The sequence below is a fragment of the Vulpes vulpes genome, chromosome 1 (genome assembly GCF_048418805.1).
Source record: "Vulpes vulpes isolate BD-2025 chromosome 1, VulVul3, whole genome shotgun sequence".
Lineage (NCBI taxonomy): Eukaryota > Metazoa > Chordata > Mammalia > Carnivora > Canidae > Vulpes > Vulpes vulpes.
The window spans coordinates 77,600,763-77,621,261 of NC_132780.1; the positions used below are offsets into that span (position 1 = coordinate 77,600,763).

The following is a 20,499-nucleotide window of genomic DNA, read 5'->3' on the forward strand; positions in this document are numbered from 1 at the left end:
AATTCTTTTATGTGTGTGGGGCGAATTCTGGGGGAAAAAAACACACACACACAACTCTCCAAAAAAAATGATAATGTTGCTACTAAAAGTCCTTAGCCCATGTTCCACTCACTATGTAAAGTTAAAATTCTGTGCTCTAAAGTATCTTGGAGTAATTATTATAATTTGTGTGGGGGTGACATCATCACATTTATATTCAGTTAGGTTCATTTGTTTCTTTTTTTTTTTTAATTTTAGGAATTGCTTCATTTGTTCTTAGTTTTTTTTTTTTTAGGTATAAATCATCTACCTAATTCCAAAGTCAAAACTGTATAACAGATTACAATCAGATAAGTCTTGCTCTCATTCCTATTTCTTGCCCATTTTGCTCCCTCCTTTTATGTTTGCATTTCCTACATGGTTTCCTTTTACAAACGTAAGCAAGTATATATGTGGAGGCATATTCTATCTGTGTTGTACATAAAATTTGCATACTATGTCTACAGTCCTGAACCTTACTTTTTCTCCTACTGAGTCCAGAAGTTACTCTATATTTATATATGTCATGTTTTAGAGTTATTCATTGCATGTAGTTGCCACAGTTTATTCAATAGTCTCCTGATGAAACATATTTGGATTTTTTTGTTACTGCAAATGTGCATTGCAAAAATGTGCATTACTGCACATATTTATATTTATGACAGATCCTAGAAGTTGGATTTCTGAGTCAGAGGGTAAATGCAATTTTACTAGTTACTGCACAGTATCCTCCAAATGAATTCCATTCTGCAGCCATGTATGAGAGTGACTGTTTCTCTGTAGAACTAGAGCTTTCACAATTGATTGTAGGTTCTCTTTTCTTTTATTCATATGAGTTTGTGTATTAGAGACTGTAACTCAGATTTCTATACTGGTCATATGTCTATGTGTACTATGAGGACTTAGTGACAACTATGAGGACTTAGTAACAACAATTTTTATCATGTCACGTTCAAGATGACATGAGAAAGGATGGCTCTGCTTAGAGCTTAGAGTTTGCCTATTACCAGCATGCTGGGGTTTTCAGAGCAGAACTTAGCAAACCACGGGTTTATTTGGAGAAAATGGAGCTTTTTCAGCTTCTCCTGATTCTGATATTGACTAGATAACCTCACTTACATTTACTTCAAGTCATTGCAATAGTTAAATCCATATTCACAAATAAATACAAAAGCATCTTACAAAGAAACATATATTTTGTTTTTCCCTCAAATTTAAGATTCTATTCATTTAAAGACCTACAATTTACTTACTACCAGGTTTGGCGGGGGTGGGGGGGAATACAGCACTAAAAATGCATATGGATTCTAAGGTGCTTCTTGATTTCAGAATTATTAAAGTGTAAAAAATCAGTTTTCTTAGAATCAGGGAATTATGATTCCACCGAGAATAGAGAGATAATTATACCTCTTATTTTTAACCATGAAATATATGACAGTTTCCTATATCACACTTCCTTGGTTTCTGGTTTGGTCTTCTTTAACCTACTTACTCTCTGGAATATATATATATATATATATATACACATAACACATACACTCTTTTTCAGGTCTACTTTTCTGATATATATAGTACTTATGAAGTAATTTTGTCTATTTTGCAAGGTATTTGTGGTATGAAAAAGCCAAGCATTATTGATGGCGATGGATACTGATGTTTGCATTTAAATATTTCAATTTGATGTCTCATTTAATTAATTTTCAAAAATATGTTTGAAGTGTGGCAAATTGTTTATGAAATATCTTTGTAAAACTCCTGTAGTCCAAAACTGAAGTCATAGTTTAGCTTATTGAATATGGGAAATATTAAACCAGTTTTGTCTCAAGTTTGAACAAATCATGTTGAGTCTCCAATAGGAACAGCTGAGATTTCATATTTTACCTTATTTTATGTCTTACTGACATCCAAAGCAGAGGGAATTCATTATGGTTTTCTATTTCCCCAAACCTTCCTTGCATATTTTTACAAACAATATTATTGAAATATATTCAACATAACTTAAAATTCACCCTATTAAAATTTACACTTCAATAATTTTTGGTAAATGTGCTGAGTGATGAAACCATCATAATGAATCAGTTTTAAATAATTTCTTATGACATCAATAAAACCCCTCATGCCTATTTATAGTTAATCTTCATTGCCAACCCCAACTCTAGTCAACCCCACTATTTTACTTTCTGTCTCCATACATTTGCTTTTTCTCTACATTTTACATAAAGGAATAATCCAGTAATATGTGGGTTCTTATCTCTGACTTTCACTCAACATCATGTTTTCAAGGCTAATCCATCTTTTAGCACATGTTCACTATACAATATTTCATCATAAGAGTAGATCACCCTATTTATTTACTCTTTGATGGATGTTTAAATTGTTTCCAGTTTGAGGCTATTATGAATAATGCTGCTGCAAATGTTTGCATGCACATATTTGTGTGGGCATAAGCTTTCATTTCTCTCATGTAGATACCTGGGAATAGAATATTGGGGTTGTATAGTAATAATATGTTTATGTGTTTTAGAAATTGCCAGTTTTCCAAAGTGGCTTCTGCATCTCATTTTAGCACTTTCTTTATTGTAAAGAAAAAGACAATGTTCCTGTCATTCATTTATTCATAGAACTTCTCTATTTATTTCATGTGTATTGAACACCTTCATTGTTCCAAGTATTAGTGATATAACAATAAGTGACAAAATCATTTCCTTCAAAGTGCTCACAGTCTACTGGAGAAACAGAGAAATAGGTAACTAAATGCAGTTAAGAGAAGTATAGAAGCAAAGCCTGCCCCTGGACCTAAAGAGAAGGGCACTTATCCTAGGCTTGGAGGAGCAGAGGAAAGGTTTGGAAAAGTTAGACCAAATTGATTTGTGGAGCTGTATCTAGGGGAGTGAGGTTGGAAGGGCATTATAAGTCTCAGAGCAGAAAGGCAACCTGCCCTGCTGGTAGTCAGAACCCCTTAACTCTGATCAATTTTACTTTTTTTTCATAGCAATTATTGCTTGCAATGGGCTATATAATTTATGTTGATAAATGTGTTTATGCAATGGCCTATATAATTTATGTTGATAAATGTGTTTATACGTTGAGCTATTGTCTGTTTGCCCCTCAAGGGTAGAAGTTTTTGTTTATGTTGTCCACTGATGTATCTCAGATGTCTGACATAGTGCAGTGCCTGACACAAAGAAGGTATAATAATAAATCTTTGTTGAATAAATGAATGTGTAGTACTAACAGCTTTGATAAAAATGTATATTCAGTACTAATACAGCAGCTGAAGAGGAGATCCCAGTGAGATGAACAAAATCAGAGTTGCTTAGGAAAGTGGATAGACTCACATGTGAGAAAGAATACCTTTGAGATTATTGAACATCATACCAGAAATTGAAAAACATTGTCTTACCTCAGAATTCAGATAGACTTGGTAAGACATGGTTACACAATGGCCAAAGGATGGTTTGATACCTCTGGCGAGAGAAAGATTTTTTAAAGTTTTGTTTATTTATTTTAGAGGCAGAGAAGGAGAGAGAGAGAGAGAAAGGTGTGGACAAGGGTGAGGGTGAGGGACAGAGGGAGAGAGAATCCCAAGTAGACACCCCACTGAGTGTGGAGCCCAACACGGTGCTTGATCTCATGACCCTCAGATCATGACCTGAGCTGAAATCAAGAGTCAAACACTTACCTGACTGAGCCACCTGCGCCCCAAGAGAACAAGATTTTTGTTACATTAGTATACAGAGGGAAAATTGCAGGTACTGATGCAGAACTTGCAAGTAACTTTATGGAAAGTTAGGAATTATTGAGGAGGAAGGGTACATTTGAGAAAGTTATTTTAGTTAATGTAACAAGGAACAAGTGATATGAAGAGGTAGGAGGAGGAGAAGGAGGAGGAGGAAGAGGAGAAAACTGTCATTCCTTTAGGATTTTCCCAATGTGATTGTCATTTTTTAAGTATTTTTGCAAGTCAAATAAGCAAAGGTAATTTTTGACACATTATCTGTGATTTTGAATACAGCTCGAATGTCTTCAGTACGATGAACAAATGCCTTTGCTAATGAAGGAAAGATTTATTAAAGAAATGCTAAGGTATCTTTCAACTCAAATTCAATTTAGTTCTTAGTTGAAGGACTCTCAGGCATTTCAGTTGTGCAGAAAAAATCCACCCAAATGAAGATTTACAACTTATGTATTATTTATATTTTGATTTTTGTTGATTGACTTTATATTTTTATCATCTATGATGGGATTTTTGTATTGCAAATAAATTGTCTAGAGAATTATCTAGAGAATAATAATGCCATAAATTAGGCCTCAATTCTAATTCAGCACAAATGGAAATATAGTTTTTCTTTGTTTCAATTTTTTGTTTATTTTTGGTTGAGTGAGGGGCCAGGGACGTTGGAGGAGATGAAATAGTGTAATTAAGCAGACCTTGATTACAAAGGGTCTTCCTGTTCTGCTAAGGCACTCAGACTTTGTCTAAGGGCAGTTGGGACATGAAGTGACATGAAGTGTGTTCAAGGAGTTAAGATTTGCTGTGACTGTGATTTGGGCACCAAATGAGAGGAAAGGACAGATTTAGAAGGAGTTTGAGAATGGTTTGAGAGACTTGATATTAAGTGAGGTGAGAGTCAGTGGTGAGCAGAAGGAGGTGCTAGGTGGTTCTTGGAAGGAAGACCTGGGGCAGAGGCAGTGGTGATATATCACCGTGATGACTTGTATGCATGCTGACAAGGGGATGGAAGTGTCAAAGATGTCTGCCACCTTACCTTGTTTGACAACAGGACTGAAGGTGATATTCAATGAAAGAGAGAACACAGGAGAAAGGGGAGCAGACTTTTTGTGGAATAAGGTAATAAGTTTGGTGGGTGGATTTGGCATTCTCAGGTAGTGTCTTCATATAGCTATGACAAAATATCTTCAACTGGTGGCTAAAACAATAGTCATTTATTTCTCATGGTTCTGGAGGCTGCGAAGTCTAAGATCAAGGTGCCAACAGCTTGTGTCTGCTGAGGGCTTTCTTTCTGGCCCTTTGCATATGTCTCCTTTTTTACTGTAACCTTATTTGGAGGAGAGAGAGAGCAGTGGGGGCCTCTGGTCTCTTCCTCTTTTTATAAGGTCACTAATCTAATCATGGGATTCACTCTCATGATTTCATCTAAGACTAATTACTTCCCAAAGGTCCCACATCCAAATATTATCACACTGAGGCTTAGGGCTTCAGAATAGGAATTTGGGGTTGGTGGATACAAATATTCAGTCTGTAACAGGGAATCTGTGGAATGCTCATGAGAACAAGTATGCAAAGCAGTCGGATCTCTGGGACAGGAGCTCAGGATTAAGTCCCAGTTTGAGGTATAGATTTTGGATATGTGTGTGTGCAGTGGCAATACATGCCGCCCCTGTAGGCTGTGTAGTCCCCCCAGAGAGAGTATTGGAGTGAGAAGAGAATAGGTTTGTGATGGGAAGTCTGGGGAACACTGACATCTAAGAAACAGGCAAGAGAAGAGGACCTCACAAAAGCAAGCAAGGAGTAGTTGGAGGAGAAAGGGAGCAGCAGGAATATGTCAGAAAAGCAAGAAATGAGGTGTTTCTAGAGGGAGGCCTTGAGTTTTAGTATCAATTACTAGAGTTCAGTTGACTGAAGAACAAAAGACATAGAACTTGGCAACATGAAAATCATTGGGGTTCATGTAACTACAGCTTCTGTGGAACAGTGGGCATAGCTATGAATGAGGGGAGGAAATAGAAACAAATGGTGAATATAAATTGTTTTCTTTCTAAAATAATTATAGAAATTTACATAAAAATACTTTAGCCTAATATAGATTATGGTTTTTTAATTGAAGTGAAATTCACATAGGATTATCCATTTTTTTAAGAGGGGGAGAGAGGCCAAGAGAGAGGAAGAGAGAATCTTAAGCAGGCTCCACATCCAGTGCAGAGCCTGACACGGGGCTGGATTTCACGAACCTGAGATCATGACCTGAACAGAAATCAAGAGTCTGATGCTCAACTGACTGAGCTACCCCGGCACCCCAAGTTTATCCATTTTGAACTAAGCAATTCAGGGGCATTTGATACACTCACAATTTCGTGCAACCACCACTGCTGTCTAGTTCTAAACATTTTCAACCCTCCAAAAGGAAAGCCCATACCCATTAAACAGTTCCTCCCTATTCCCCAATTTCCCTGGCCCCTGACAACCACTCATCTGTGTTTTGTCTCTGTGGATTTATCTGTTCTGGGTAGTTATATGTATAATGTGTGATGTTTTGTGTCTGGCTTCTTTCACTTTGTATAATGCTACCGAGATTCATTCACATTATAGCCTGTATCAGTACTTCATTTGGTTTTATGGCTGAATAATCTTCCATTGTATGAATAAACTACAACTTGTTTATCTAGTCTCCTGTTGATGGGACTGTTTCTACCTTTTGGCTATTGTGAGTAATAGTTCTGTGGACATGGATGCTTATGTATTTATTTGAGCACCTACTTTTGCTTCTTCTGGGTACACATCTAGAAGTAGAATTACCAGAGCCTGACAGTTTTTCAAAACTATGCTTTTATATAATGCTGATGAACATCTACAGGAAGTATTGTGTGTTGTAGAAAAAGTTGATCTACAGTCTATGTTCTTTAAATATTTTAAATTCTTTTGGAGATAGGACTGGTGAAACCATCATCCAGTGAGTAAACAGTTCATTAAGAAATAGTTAAGTTGAATGAAAGAGTGTATATATATATAATAGATATATAGATATAGATAGATATATAGATATATATAATTTTTTAAGAAGGAAGTTCCCTTTAGAATTGAGTTTTGAGCCTTGTAAGAAGAAAGCATTTCAAGTGAAGAATTTGGATATATTAACTCATATAGGAGAGGGAAGATGGGACGGCATAGGATTAGAGTTTTCACAGTTTAATTTTTCTGAAGGAAGTATAGGAGTTGCACTCAGGTTGGGGATAAGGGAAAGAGTTGCAGAATCATGAAATGAAGTAGGAAGACCCATGGTGCTAAGTTAATAGCTAGTGGACTTTTAAAACTAAGATTATATTTTCAAAAATCAATTTTTAAAATTCATTTCCCAATAGCACTGAGTCATTAAGGATTAATCTTGGGGACTGTATTTCCCTACTCAGAGACACTAGTGTAGATGGAAGAATATTTGGGTTCTATCTGACAAGCAATCTAGCCTCCTTGTGGTGTAGTTATATTTTATCCATAAAGATTAACAAATTCTCAGAGAGGTAGAACAAAGAATTATATTTCCTATAGAATATTTGATGTTTTGAAGGGACATTCACGCGATGTCCAAAAGAGTCATTTTTTTCTGAAGACTTTCCTTTGAAAAAAGTCTTCCTAGGAAATGATATGGAACTGAGATGTTCTAAGATATTGTTCTATGGTTTAATCCCGTCAGAACTGCCTACAGACTTGGGAGAGGAACTAATGTTTGTTGAGTATCTGTTAAGCATTTTATTTATCTAAGCTCATTCAAGCCTTCTAACAACCAGTAAGTTGTTAGGTATGTTATGATATGAACCTTGATTTGCTAACTCCAAAATCTGGCCTCTGTCCACCGTATGCTAGGATGCTGGTTACATTCTACCTTCTGTGCTTGTGGCTTAGTGGAGTATGAGAACTGGCTTACTGGAGGTGAATTTGATGCTGAGGTTGCTTACTAACATGGCAGAGTAGAGCTCTGATGGGTTAGCACTGGTATCTTCCAGGGATACAGGAAGGGGTTGTTGGGCCAAGTCCTATGCATGTCATACCTTGGCCATCCCTAAGCTGGGTCATGGTACTTCTCATGGAAAGATTCTGGATGACTTATTAGGAGACTATTAATTTCTCTCATCAAATATGGATCTGGGTAAGTCCAATGCTGATTCAGGGAGGTATCTTTTGTTCTCTTTCATTTCATTATATGATCTCTATTCAATGTGTATGATCTTTATAAACTTAACTGTTAGGATTGACTCATTTATTCATATCTGTTGTATGTATTTTTCTCAGGCAGAGAAGGCTGATGGATTTGTCAATCTGCCCGATTTCTCTGTAGAGAGAGCATCTGAATGCAAGAAAAAGCAGTAAGTTATCTATCATTTCCCACAAAACACTGTGCCAGGATAACATCCCTTCATAATTTTAGTTTCTCGAGTGATGTGGTGATTTGGAAGTTAGTGAAGGTAACACCCAAATGCCTGAGAATTTTGAACCTATGGGTTAGCATCCTAAAAACAGTGTAAGCTTTTAACCTCTTATTTTCTGTAATTTCATTTTGTGGAACAGATGGATTTTAAAACCCTGTGGAGCCTTGGCATGACATATTTTTGACAACTGTGTCTGAGATGGAATGAAAAACAAGCTTCCATCCAGGATTGGCTGGGAGATCAGATGTCAAGATCTTGTCTGGGTGAAGAGAATGACTGGTTCAATAGGACTCACTAGAGCTTAAGATATGATAGCAAGACCACTTTCTTTGACTTAGTTCATAACATTGTCATCCTTGAAATAGGATTAATTCTGAGATACCGTAGACTTTGGGATTATACTCTGATATAATTTAAGTCCAAAAAATTTGAGAATAGACAAGAACCAAAAAAGTCACCAGCTTACAGTCCTTATTTTACTGAGAAGGGAACAGCTCAGAGAGTCTGAGCTTGCCTAGAACTCACAGGAGAGCTGGTCTAGATTAGCTAATCATTCATGTGCTCTCTTCATGATAGCATCCAGCTGCATTTTGCAAATGTGCCCTCTTGACCTTTTTCTTATTCTTCTGCCTTTGACATCTTTTTTCTGTTTTATCAGAAAAAAGCATTTATCTCCTTAGTGACCTATGTTACCAGTAGTGGCAACTGACTAGATTTTTCTAAGAAAATGAATAAAATTGAATTAGCTTTAAGTCCCTGCCACTCTATTGTTACTCTACATATCCAGTGATACACGACGTTGTGTTGATTTTCGTGGTTTTGACCAAACTGGTTACTTACCAGAATTCTGGCCTGTACTGCAGGACTTCCGGTCTAGTGGTAAAGGGGAAGCATTTCATTGCTAATCTTCAGTGTTTTATACTTTTCTTTTAAACTAAAAATAAGGATATTTTTCCTTTACTCCTAGAAGGTTGCTTGGATAAATTTATTGTTGTGTTGTCACAGTGTGGAAGTTCTATACTTGATTATTTTCCTACAAGTAAAATTCTTGTATGTATTTGAGTTTGAATAAGTACTTTGCTTTAAGAGGTTGATCTGAATATTTAAGTGACGCCTCTAAGACTATAAATTTTAATTTATTGAATATTAAGTGACACCTCTAAGACTGTAAATTTTAATTTATTGTCTCTTTATAGCAAAGCAGTTAGCAAATGAAAATAAAAGCATATGCCTATATGTTTTAAATAGAAACTATTAACTAGCCAAGACTCAGTCCTAGTCTAGATGTCTCAACACAATAAATTAATTGTCTGCTCTCTACATGAAATAGAGATTAGGCAATGGATGTTTAATGAGACTAAATTATTTTTTTGTAAATTTACAAAGAAAGCAGATGAATTTCTACACTTGTATTTGATTTACTTTCAAACCCATTGATAACTACACTAATTTCTAATTTTTCATGTGTCTGCGTTTTTCTCCCTTCAAGTGCTTTTAAGATCAGCCATCCACAGATCAAGACCTTTTTTTTCGCAGCTGAGAATGCACAGGAAATGAGTGTGTAAGTAGAGAAAATTGCTAAATCCAATCTTCTTGGAAATAGATTACTTTGGTCAGGTGTTTGAATTTTAAGCATATGTTAATATCACTTGTTTTATTTATTACTGCTACTTTAAGGATTAGTCTCCTTAGCACTTTAAGTGTTCTTACTTTCTTCTAGGCTATTTGGAAGCATTTTGGAGAACAACCTTTATCAAAATGGCTATTTTAGGAAGAAGTAATAAGATTCTTCTGAGGGAACCACTCAGTTGAGAAAGGAAAGGACAGAAGTCATTATAAGAAAATGTTACAGTGAGAATCAGCATCACAGGGAGAAAGGCCTGAAAGTACTGTGACCAATCTCACAGCTTTTAGAATTCTACATGAAAAATATCTGTAGCATTTCTTATGTCCTGTGTAATTATCATGATGATCCCTCTGTTTATTACTAATCCATGTTCTATCCTGAAAATTTTGCAAAATGTCCTTGCTCAGAGTACATCTCACATAAAATTTTATGTCCCTAACTCCATTTCCTGTTTTTTTTTTTCCTGTTTAAGTAAGTGGAATATATATGCATAGAGCCCTATCTGCCCGACTCCATCCCCTGCTGGTTTAGATTATAGTGTGAGCACAATGGCTGTTAATTGAAAGAGGCTATATATATTTGAGGTGCTTGAGGCATTGGAGGGCCTTCTATTTAATTTAAGCCCTATTCTCAGATTTCTCAATGTTCCTCATTACCATCACATAACTAATAAAAATGTGTCAGTGGAATACCTACTATATGTCCACAGTGGCAGATCCTGGGCAAAAGAAATAAAGAATATATACATAATTCATTTAAAGAGCTTATGGTTTAATCTCTTTTGTTTAGTTATACACAATGATTTCCTTATCATTCTGCTCTAATTTCTCTTTACGCTCTTGCTTTAGAAACCCAAAGAAAAAAGCTGCTTTTCACCAAACATGTATCAGCTGTGGATACACACACACCCTTTTTTTCCCCAAAGAGCTTATCTACTTAGTCATGAGAGATGCAGGGACGTGGGCAAGGGGAGAGGCAGGCTCCCCATGGGGGGCCTGATGTGGGACTCAATCTCAGGACCCTTGGATCACAACCTGAGCTAAAGGCAGACACTCAACCACTGAGCCACCCAGGTGCCCCCCACATGTGCCTTCTTATAGGAAAGCCCCATCAGCAGCCTCATCTAGCTAGAAACCTTCTCACCTGTTCCCTAAGCTCCCACCACAACCTTCAGATGAGGGCAGAATGGCTCTTTACAGACCATTGGGACACCCCATGTTAAATAACGAGACAAGGAATTGACAAATTGAGTCTTTCAAACAAGAATTTTATTTACTTAAATGAAGAGAGAAGTTGTTTCTACACTCTTTCTGATTTTAGGTCTCTCCCCCTGGCTTTCTCAAGTGCCTGAGAAAAATAAGAGCGGATGCCCAAAAGAAGATTTAAAAAACTTCACAAAGCTCTTTATTTTTCCTTTTGTCTGGCAACTAAATTTTATTGATTAATAAGCTGTAGGTATGTTGGTGGTGTGTGAAAGGCTTACATCTCACCCAGCAGTACTTGGAGCCCTGCCATAGTGAGGGTCAGTCTGGATGTGAGCCACCAATTAATCCCCAGTGTCCTTTCTGGCATTCTCTGGTGGTGTTAATAGCCATCCAAGTGGAATCTCTTTGGGGCCTCCAAGTTAGCTTCCTCTTCTCCCACCAAATGATGCAGATGACATTTAAAGATTTGTTCTGAGGGGCACCTGAAGAGCTCTCTTTCTTACTGAGGAGGCCAGTTTGAGCCAGTTGATAATGGAGCTGGGTATTTCTTCGTGAGATGCAGAGAATCTGGGGATGGAGGGACTGGCATGTGGAGAGACGGGTCCTGTTTTAGAAGTTTGTTTCCTTGGGAAACTGCATTTTTTGGCGGTGACGTTTCTCTCAGGGACGATGAAGGGGAAGGTAATTACATTTAATAGAAATGTTGTGTGTTCTGCAGGGACCCTCAATTTACAAGCACAGGGGTAAGTAATTAAGGGTAACGGAAGAGTTGGTTTCTAAACAAAGACTGGTTGGTAGTTGCCTTTCTCAGACGATGTTTGTGGGAAGAAACTTCTTGTTTTGTATATCAATTTCTTAACACTTGTGCTCCTCCAACACATCGAGTTAATATACAACAAACTCCCAGGAAACATCTGTCATCTTTTTTTATGTAAATATAAGTCTTTTTGTGCATCCATCTATTTAGCCACAAATAGAAATTTCTCTACTGCCTTGGTTTTAAAAAAAGTTCTTAGCAAAGGAGGTACTCTAAGCTAGTGGGTTCTAGAAAGGAAACAGTCAAACAAGATTCTGAACGATCATGTTTTCTACAGCAAGTATCTAATGGTGGCAATGAAAAGGACATGAGTTTTGGGTAAGAGCTGGGAGGAATCTTTTCTTTATTGTCAATACTCTTTCGTTTTGCTATATTTCTGTATTTCTGTGTTCTGAAAAGGAACTTAGAAATGCCTTTTATTGTTTCAGGCTTACTCAGTTCAAAACTATTTTTTTGTCTTGATATGTTAAAAACTGTCTATTTCATTTTTAGATGCTGTTTTGGGGGGAAGGTCAGTATGCACTTATGAAATCGGGTATAAATTAAGAATAGTTAGTTTGGGTATTTTGAAAGTGAATAAATACATTGTGCTTTGCCTGATCAAGTTTTAGAAATGTACTTTAAAATGTTTCCTTCAGTTAAATAACACACAAAACATATTCTTGTAAAAAATACTATAATTCAGAAGTATTTAAAGTGAAAACCTTCCCATACTCCTAGCTTCACTCTCCAATTCATCTTCTCTCCCTAGGATTAACCACTTTTAACAGTGTGAGGGACATACATCCTTCCTGATGCTTTTCTTTGCATACCAATTCATGCACATGTACAAATACAAGGTTTTAAAAGTACAGTGAATCAGGCTAATCATATTGTTCTGTACTTGCTTTTTTCACTTAACAGTATGTTAGGATTTTTCCAGGCCATCATAAGGCTTCCTATCTCAGTCTTTTTATTAGCTTCATTATCACATTAATTGTACTGATGAAATTAGTGCCATATTTTATCCATTTTCCTATTAATGGATGATTATATTGTATCAGTGTTTTTTTCTTTTTGCCATTGCATGTCTTGTTGAATTAACATTCTTCCACACTTATTTGTGGTTTGTAGGACAGACATTTATAATTAGGGGGTAGATATTTAAATTTTGATTAGTATCGTCAACTTGCCTGCTTAAAATTGGCTGTATCAGTTTTGAAGTTCAACTGAACAAAGGATGAGAATGTTTCCTCCTCAATTCTAGAAATCAGTATTTTAAAGTTTTGCCAGTCTAGTGGTGAATATTTTCCTGTGTTTAAATATGCATTTCCCAAAATTCTATGGAGGCTGATAAATTTGTTCTATTTGATTTCCTGTTTTTTTTTTTCAGTTGTTTATTATTCTATTGGGTCTTAAACACTTTTTGGTTTCTATGGTGGGGTCTGGGCCCATGTATTAGTCTGGTTTTAAGTGGCCATTAAAGAGTTCATGTTTATCATTGTGCTGATGGGGCTTCTTAAAGTGCCTTTAAAAAAATATATTTTATTATATATATTTTATATAATATATAATATTTGTATATATTTAGAGAGTACAAGCAGGAGGAGGGGCAGAAGGAGGAGAGAGAGAGAGAGAGAGGAGACTCCCCACTGAGCACAGAGCCTGTTGGAGCCCCAGTGGAGGCTGACTGGGAGCTCAATTTCATGACTCTAAGATTATGACCTAGGCTGAAATCAAGATTTGGTCGCTTAACTGACTGAGCCACCTGGGCACCCCTGAGGGGCTTCTTAAATTCATCTGAAGTTCATCTTCCTTCTTATAGAAAGTTCTGCTTATTTGTTAAAATGAAATTTATATATTTCCTATTAATAATAATAAATATGGCAAGACCATGACAGGTTGAGGGTTGGGTAAGGATTCCTAATTTGTTAACAGCTGAAAAGACTTGGGAATGTGCAATAATTATGCAGTAGTGAGGGACCAGCATGCTGGATAGTTCATGAAGCAATACAGAACTAGAAGAAATGGAAAGTATAAGTGAGTCAATAAATGCATAACATTCTTTTTTTTTTATTGGTATTGGTTGACTTAGGCCACTACTGAATACACTGGTTTCTAAAAAAAAAAAAAAAAAAAGAAAAAGAAAAGTGAACACATAATATGGAATACTTTTTAAAAATATAGAAAACTGGAAAGAGGTGGGAAATAAATCAGATTATTACCACCCCAAAATAATATTTTCCCTTTAAATAGAAAGTTATATAGCTAAGAACATATGATTAGACACATTCTGTCTTTCATGAATTTGTGTAATAAAATATGTTCCTGACTAATCCCTTGAAAAGGAACTCCAATGGCCTGAGATCATGAGCCAAGTTTGAGTTCCTTCAAGTTTGTCTAGTTCTATTTTTATTACTGATGTTTAGTTGCAAATTATTGCCAATAAAATGGTAAATTGTTAAGACGATAGGACATTGTAAATTTTTACCTAACATAAAATTCTTCAAGAAATTAAACATTTCCGCAGCTTAGAAATACCTGTCAAACTCTGGCCATATCTTTTATTGATTAATATAAAAATCTGGCTTAAAAATGGACATCCTTTCTTTATCTTTTTGTGAAATAAAATTACATTTTAAGAATTATAAAGATGGTACTTTAATGGTCAGGTTACTAAATTCAAGGATACAGGTTTTGATGGTTGCTAAAAATTCCAAATGCACAGTTGCAAAAGATATATTTGTTCAGATATTTAGAATATATAGTTGCCCACCTTAGCCAACTGGATAATGGACAGCCTTACTTCTTGTCTTACAAAGAATATCCCATGTAAACAAAGTATTGTCAAACAAGTGGTTTTAGATTTCAATACCACAAAGTTATGCTGTTTCTGGAAATGTTTAGACCAACTATAGAATTATAACAATTGCGTTGTAAAGACTGGCACAAGACCTTCCTTCAGGTTATGGGGGGGGAAGGTAGATAAGAGATGACCAATCTCTTTGGCTAAGCATTTATTTTCTATTTGAATTTTAGGTGGTTAAACAAGCTTGGATTAGCTGTAATCCATCATGAATCTGCTACAAAGGATGAAGGTATGTTCTATTTTCAATTTCTGAAAATTTAGTAAGAATCTTAAGATGAGATAGGATGAAAATACAATGTCAAGTTCTATGCATAGTCTTGTCCTAATGAAACATACTTTGGCATTTGAAATTATCTGAAAATATGTAGAAGCAGACAAATTCGCACAGACTCACCAACATGGAATAGCTTCCCATGCTGGCTAAGAATGCTTTTTACACTTCACCCACACATTAGCAGCTGTAGGCTTCACTGACATCTCAAACAACTGCCAGTACAAATGTTTTATTGCCCCACTCACTCAGTTCTTACTCAGAGACATGATCTCGTCATGATCTAGACAGATAACTTTCATCCCACTATTTCCTCTCTGATATTTTAATATTTCCACCAGGTGTATGCTGAGGCTAATTACTCTAAGTTTGTGCTAGGAAACTGAATGTCAGATTGGGACACAGGCCATATTTTTAGCTCAGTCTGTAACTCTTTCGGTTCAAAAGCCACAGGAGTTGAAATCTTCTTAATGATGCAATTACTCCTGAATATTGAGAGGATGGAGGATTTAAGTGCCAGAGTCACAGAGTTGATACAATTTTTGAAGTGCTCAGATCACATAAATCTTGGAAATTGGAAGGTGGGGAGTTATATCTTTGGATAGCAAAAATTATAAAAGCTGAAGTTGAGAAATGGAAAAGTGACAACTTGATTTCAAACAATAAAGAACTGCAATGGAAGAGTGTGAAATCAGTGTCCTTACCATTTCCTTGGTCCTCTTTGCCACAACATAAATAACCATTGTATATTTGAAATGTGTTTATAGATTGTGAGGGAAAAAAATCACGACACAAAGATCTTCTCCTTATCCTGGTATTTAAGGTCTTCTGTGCTAAAGCCTCAGTTTTATTTATTTTATTTTTTTTTACCACATCCCTTAGGGGACTTTATATAGTTGGCTCAACCTATACCCTTAACCTGGTACTCCCATTACTCTGTGTGCACTGTTTTGGTTTACTTATCCAGCCATTTTCAGCTCCTGATAGCTCCTATGATCAAAATTAATCACTACTGAATTGAAGCTTAGTGTATGACTCTTAACCTCTTTTGAGGAATTATTTTATTTTCCGTGAGCCATGGCTAGTCCTCTTCCTATGTATTACACTCTCATGAGGGCAGAAACTCTAATATGGCTATTCATTTTTTCCCTCTTATGTAATCGCCTTGTACCAGGTAGCTCAGTAGATGAGTCCCTTCTGAAACGGATTGGAATTATAATAGCCAGATGGAGCAAAACCTCTGCTCATGCATTATGGAATAAGTGATGACAGTGTTGAAACATTAAACATTTTCATTTTTGTATAGAATGTTATAGTGAGAGTGAACAGGAGGACCCTGAAATAGCTGTGGAGACACCACCCCCTCCTTACTCTGCAGAGACTTTCTCTCCTTTGGTACGTACTGACCTCATTTTTCTATTGGTCATGATCAAGTGCATGGATCTCATTCCTTCCAGTGGCATAGAATCTACTTTGATCAATCAGTTTTTAGAATAGGCTAAATTGATGTACCTTCCAAGGAGCAAGTATAATTTTCAGATTTTTCAGTTTTCTCCATAGCAACCCCCTGGTGTGACAAACTCAGTGCATTGGACCCACAGATGTATCATGCTGACAGGACTTAGGGTAATGCAGAGGGCTTCTGGGTGATAAGCCAGTGCTTTCAAAGATTTATTTTATAGTGTTTATTTATACCCTAATGGTCTTCGGAAAGAATTGAAAGTGCCTGTCCTGGGCATGTGCATTACAACAATGTAAAATGAACACAAAGGGGATGAATGCAATAGATGAAGAGAAAATTAGAGTCTGAAGGGTATCAGGAAGCCAGAAGTAGGGTTAGTGGATTCAATCTGTACATGAAATAAGTGTTCTGTGTATTCTCTAGAGAGAAGTGCAAGTTTAATTCTCAGCTTTAGAAGCATCCAATGTAAATTCAGGTTATTAATGGATGTTAAGACTTGACATCTTGCTTTGTATTTAGATGCTCGTTGGCATTAGAGTGATGGCCCTTAGAAGGAATCAGGCAAGGATCTTTGGGGGAAGTTTATTTATGGTTCTTCTACCTACCATGTGCCAGGACTTTTGTAGGTGCTTTAAGTATATAACCATTTAAACCTCCCCCCATAACCCTGAAAAGTAGTATTATTTAGTCTGCATTTCACTTATTACTGATGAGGCCAAGCATCTCTTCATATTTATTGGTCATTTGGATTTTCTGTTTTGTTTACTGTCTGTTTAGTCTTTAGCACATTTTTAGCTCTCTTACTGGTATTATTTTGTTTTTATAAAGTGTCTTTATTATCCTATATGTTAGCTCTTTGTCAGAAGGAAGGCACATCTCCTTTTCTGCTTCATGACTTTTACTTTTTTAGACTGTTTCATGATCTCTTTTTATAGATAGTTGTTTTGGATTTCAATGTGGCAGATTTATCCATTTCTTCTGCTCTGATTATGCCTTTGTATCTGATTTTAAAAGTTGTCTCCTATTGCTAGGTCATGAGGATGTATATGTGGCTATCCTTATTTCATGATTAGGAAACTCAAGTTCAGACAGATAGAATGGCCTGGCTACACATGCAGTGAATGGAGCACCTGAGATGGACACACCCTGCTGTGTCTCACTCTGTCATTTAGGCTCTTTCCACCCCACTATGGCAGTTGCCCATTCGAGGGCCCAAGTGACTATAGGTTCTGATAGGTTACAGCAGCTCCTTCACCTACTGGACCTCTTCTGCCAGAGTTTTCTATTTTGTGTGATGACGTTTTCATCTTTATTTGTTTTGCCAGTTTCTGGATTTAGGATATTAAATAGCATTTAAATGATGACCTCTACTATTGTCACCTGCTCTGAGGGGAGAATTGTGGTCCCTTTTCTAGTTTATTTGGCTAGCAACCAAGACCAGAATTAAATATGTCTTGACTTAATATGTTTATCAAAATTCCTATTCAGAAGGACTAGCCTATTAAATTAAGATATAAATAAAACTAAACTTTGAATATGGTAAAATTCAGACTAATTTTTGAATTAGACTTATAATATGTCCTATCTTAATGTATTCATAACTTGCCCTTAATGTAGTCTTTCTCCTCTTTTAAAATCAGTTTCTGAATTTAAAAAGGACTAAATAGATGTGCCCAGTTAGTTTAATAGAGAAGTATATATTTTGTTTAGTTTCTCTCTTTCTCTCTGTCTCTCCTCCCTCTCTTTTTGTCTCTGTCTACCTCTGTCTTTTCTCTTTTCTCTGTATGTCCTAATTTTTTAAAAAATATTTTATTTATTTGACAGAGAGAGAGAGAGAGGGAGAGAGAATGAGTGAGGGAGAGGGTCACAGGGAGAGGGAGAAGTAGATTTCCCGATAAGCTGGAAGCCTGACATAGGGCTCCATCCCAGGACCCTGGGATCATGACCTGCCCCAAAAGCAAATGCTTAACCGACTGAGCCACCCAGATGCCCCTGTTTCTCCTATTTTAACCTGTAACACAATGATTTGGTTGGTTCTTCATCTTTCTCTTCCTGAAATTCTCTCTCCCTCCTACTGTCTGCCACCCCTTCATGATTCTTATATGATTTATTTTAGTTCTAAAATACTGCAGTTTTTAGTTTTATAGTGGCAACTGGTATCACAGATTACTAAGAGCATTTTTAGGGATCTAGAACTCTACTTTAGTAGATCTAGATCTACTTTAGGGATCTAAACTGTAAGCAGGGACCCTGGGTGGCTTGGTGGTTGAACGTCTGCCTTCAGCCCAGGGCATGGTCCTAGAGTCCTGGGATCGAGTCCCACATCAGAGCTCCTTGTATGGAGCCTGCTTCTCCTTCTGCCTATGTCTCTGACTGTCTCTCTCTCTCTCATGAATAAATAAATAAAATCTTAAAAAAAAAGACTAAAAGCAACCAAATTATCTTCTTAGATGAGGGATCAAGGCTCAATTGCATCATACAATGACAGTTTTACCTGATGTTACAGTAGAAGCTCAGGAAATGCTTGTTTCAAAACAAATAAATGAAGGGATGCATATGAGACCAATAAGTTGGGTCATTGAAGTGGGAGGATTCTTTAGAATTTTCTGAGTCATTGATCAAATGTTATTTCTTAAGGTTCTAAGTTGAGCATTTTCTGGAAGACCACCAAGGTTAACATTTTTTTCTCTTTTAAAAACGATTTTATTTATTTATGTGAGAGAGTATGAGGGGGGGCAGAGGCAGAGGGAAGAGCAGACTCCCCACTGAATGGGAGCCGGATGTGGGGTTCCATCCCAGGGCCCTGAGGTCACCACCTGAGCCAAAGGCATTTAACTGACTCAGACACTCAGGTGCTCCTAACATTTTTTTCTGAAGAAATATATCGGAAATAGATAAATGTTGAACAGTTAGATTTTATTTTCCTTAGAAACAGAATATGTTCCTCCAGCTCACATATTTTCCAGGCAGATTTTGTTTTTGTTTCCTCTTGTTTCTGAAAAATAGACATGCAAGACACTTGGTTAAAATAACATTTAAGCTTTCTATTCAAACAGACGAAAATTCAAAAACTCATGGTAACTTTTATCCAGAGGATGAATCAGCTTATTGTGTTGGCTCAATCTGCGATAGGCTATCCAGGAGTGAGCTATATATGCCTAGGTGGAAACATTTTTTCTCTAAGTTCTTGCTTTGAAAAGATATTTTGGGTAATGAACTTTCATTTTGGAATGGTAACTCAAAATTATAGACTAATACAATGCTGGAAAATCATCTCCCCAAAGTCAGAATCTTGAATTAGAAATGTAATTCAATGTCCAGTCTTTCTAATTGCTGCAAACGGTTAAGACCTCAGCACAAGGTCAGTTGGACCTCTGCTTCTAACGGGTGGGACCACATTCCTGAACACTTCAGGATCTTCTCTGAGTGAACAAGAGGTTTCTGTTTATGCTGCTGCTGCTTGAGAAAACTTCACAGGAAGGATAGGAAAGGACATCCATTTATTCAAAGAGAAATTAGAAATGGGGACCTTTTGACAGACTTGCTAAAAAAGCTCAAGACAGTTGGGACCCGGTAGATTTCACTTTGGAAGTTTCTCTGTAGAAATCAGTATCCATGATTCCTTGAAATCCACAATTCCTTGAAACCAACAAAAGAGCAAAAAAGGAACTGACTTCCTTCATATTTCCTATTCAATGATGTTACAAAGTGATTTAAGAGCTTAATCATCATTAAAAATCTGTTACACATATTTTTTTCTAAGTTTAATCATTAAAAAGCATAGTCTAGGAACTTGATCTATGTTTATGCACTTATTCATTTAACAAATTTTGTTGACAGCGACTGTTCCAAATATTTGGGACATATGAATAAATAAATAAATAAAAAGCAATGATCTATTTCTTCATGAAGTCAAACTGAGTTGAGGGAGTCTGGTAAGAAACAATCAATGTAATAAGTAAATGATGTACTATGCAGTAGAAGTAAAGCATGGTGACTATGGGGAGATAGGATTTCTGGAAGTCGGGTCGTAGCTTCAAACAGAGTAGCCAGGATAGGCCTGAGTGAAAGCTGAGGTCTGAGCAAAA

General features: G+C 36.4%; 1 protein-coding gene across 6 annotated transcripts in view; it reads left to right on the forward strand.

Moving 5' to 3' along the window:
* The window catches only part of IPCEF1 (interaction protein for cytohesin exchange factors 1), a 167,482-nt gene that overhangs the window by 111,757 nt on the left and 35,226 nt on the right, over positions 1 to 20,499 (forward strand). For all 6 annotated transcript variants that reach the window (XM_072767490.1, XM_072767501.1, XM_072767508.1 and 3 more), the window contains 4 exons: positions 8,045 to 8,118; positions 9,671 to 9,742; positions 14,849 to 14,907; positions 16,256 to 16,344. In XM_072767490.1, coding sequence (XP_072623591.1) covers positions 8,045 to 8,118; positions 9,671 to 9,742; positions 14,849 to 14,907; positions 16,256 to 16,344 — 294 coding nt within the window. The remainder of the gene's footprint in view (positions 1 to 8,044; positions 8,119 to 9,670; positions 9,743 to 14,848; positions 14,908 to 16,255; positions 16,345 to 20,499) is intronic.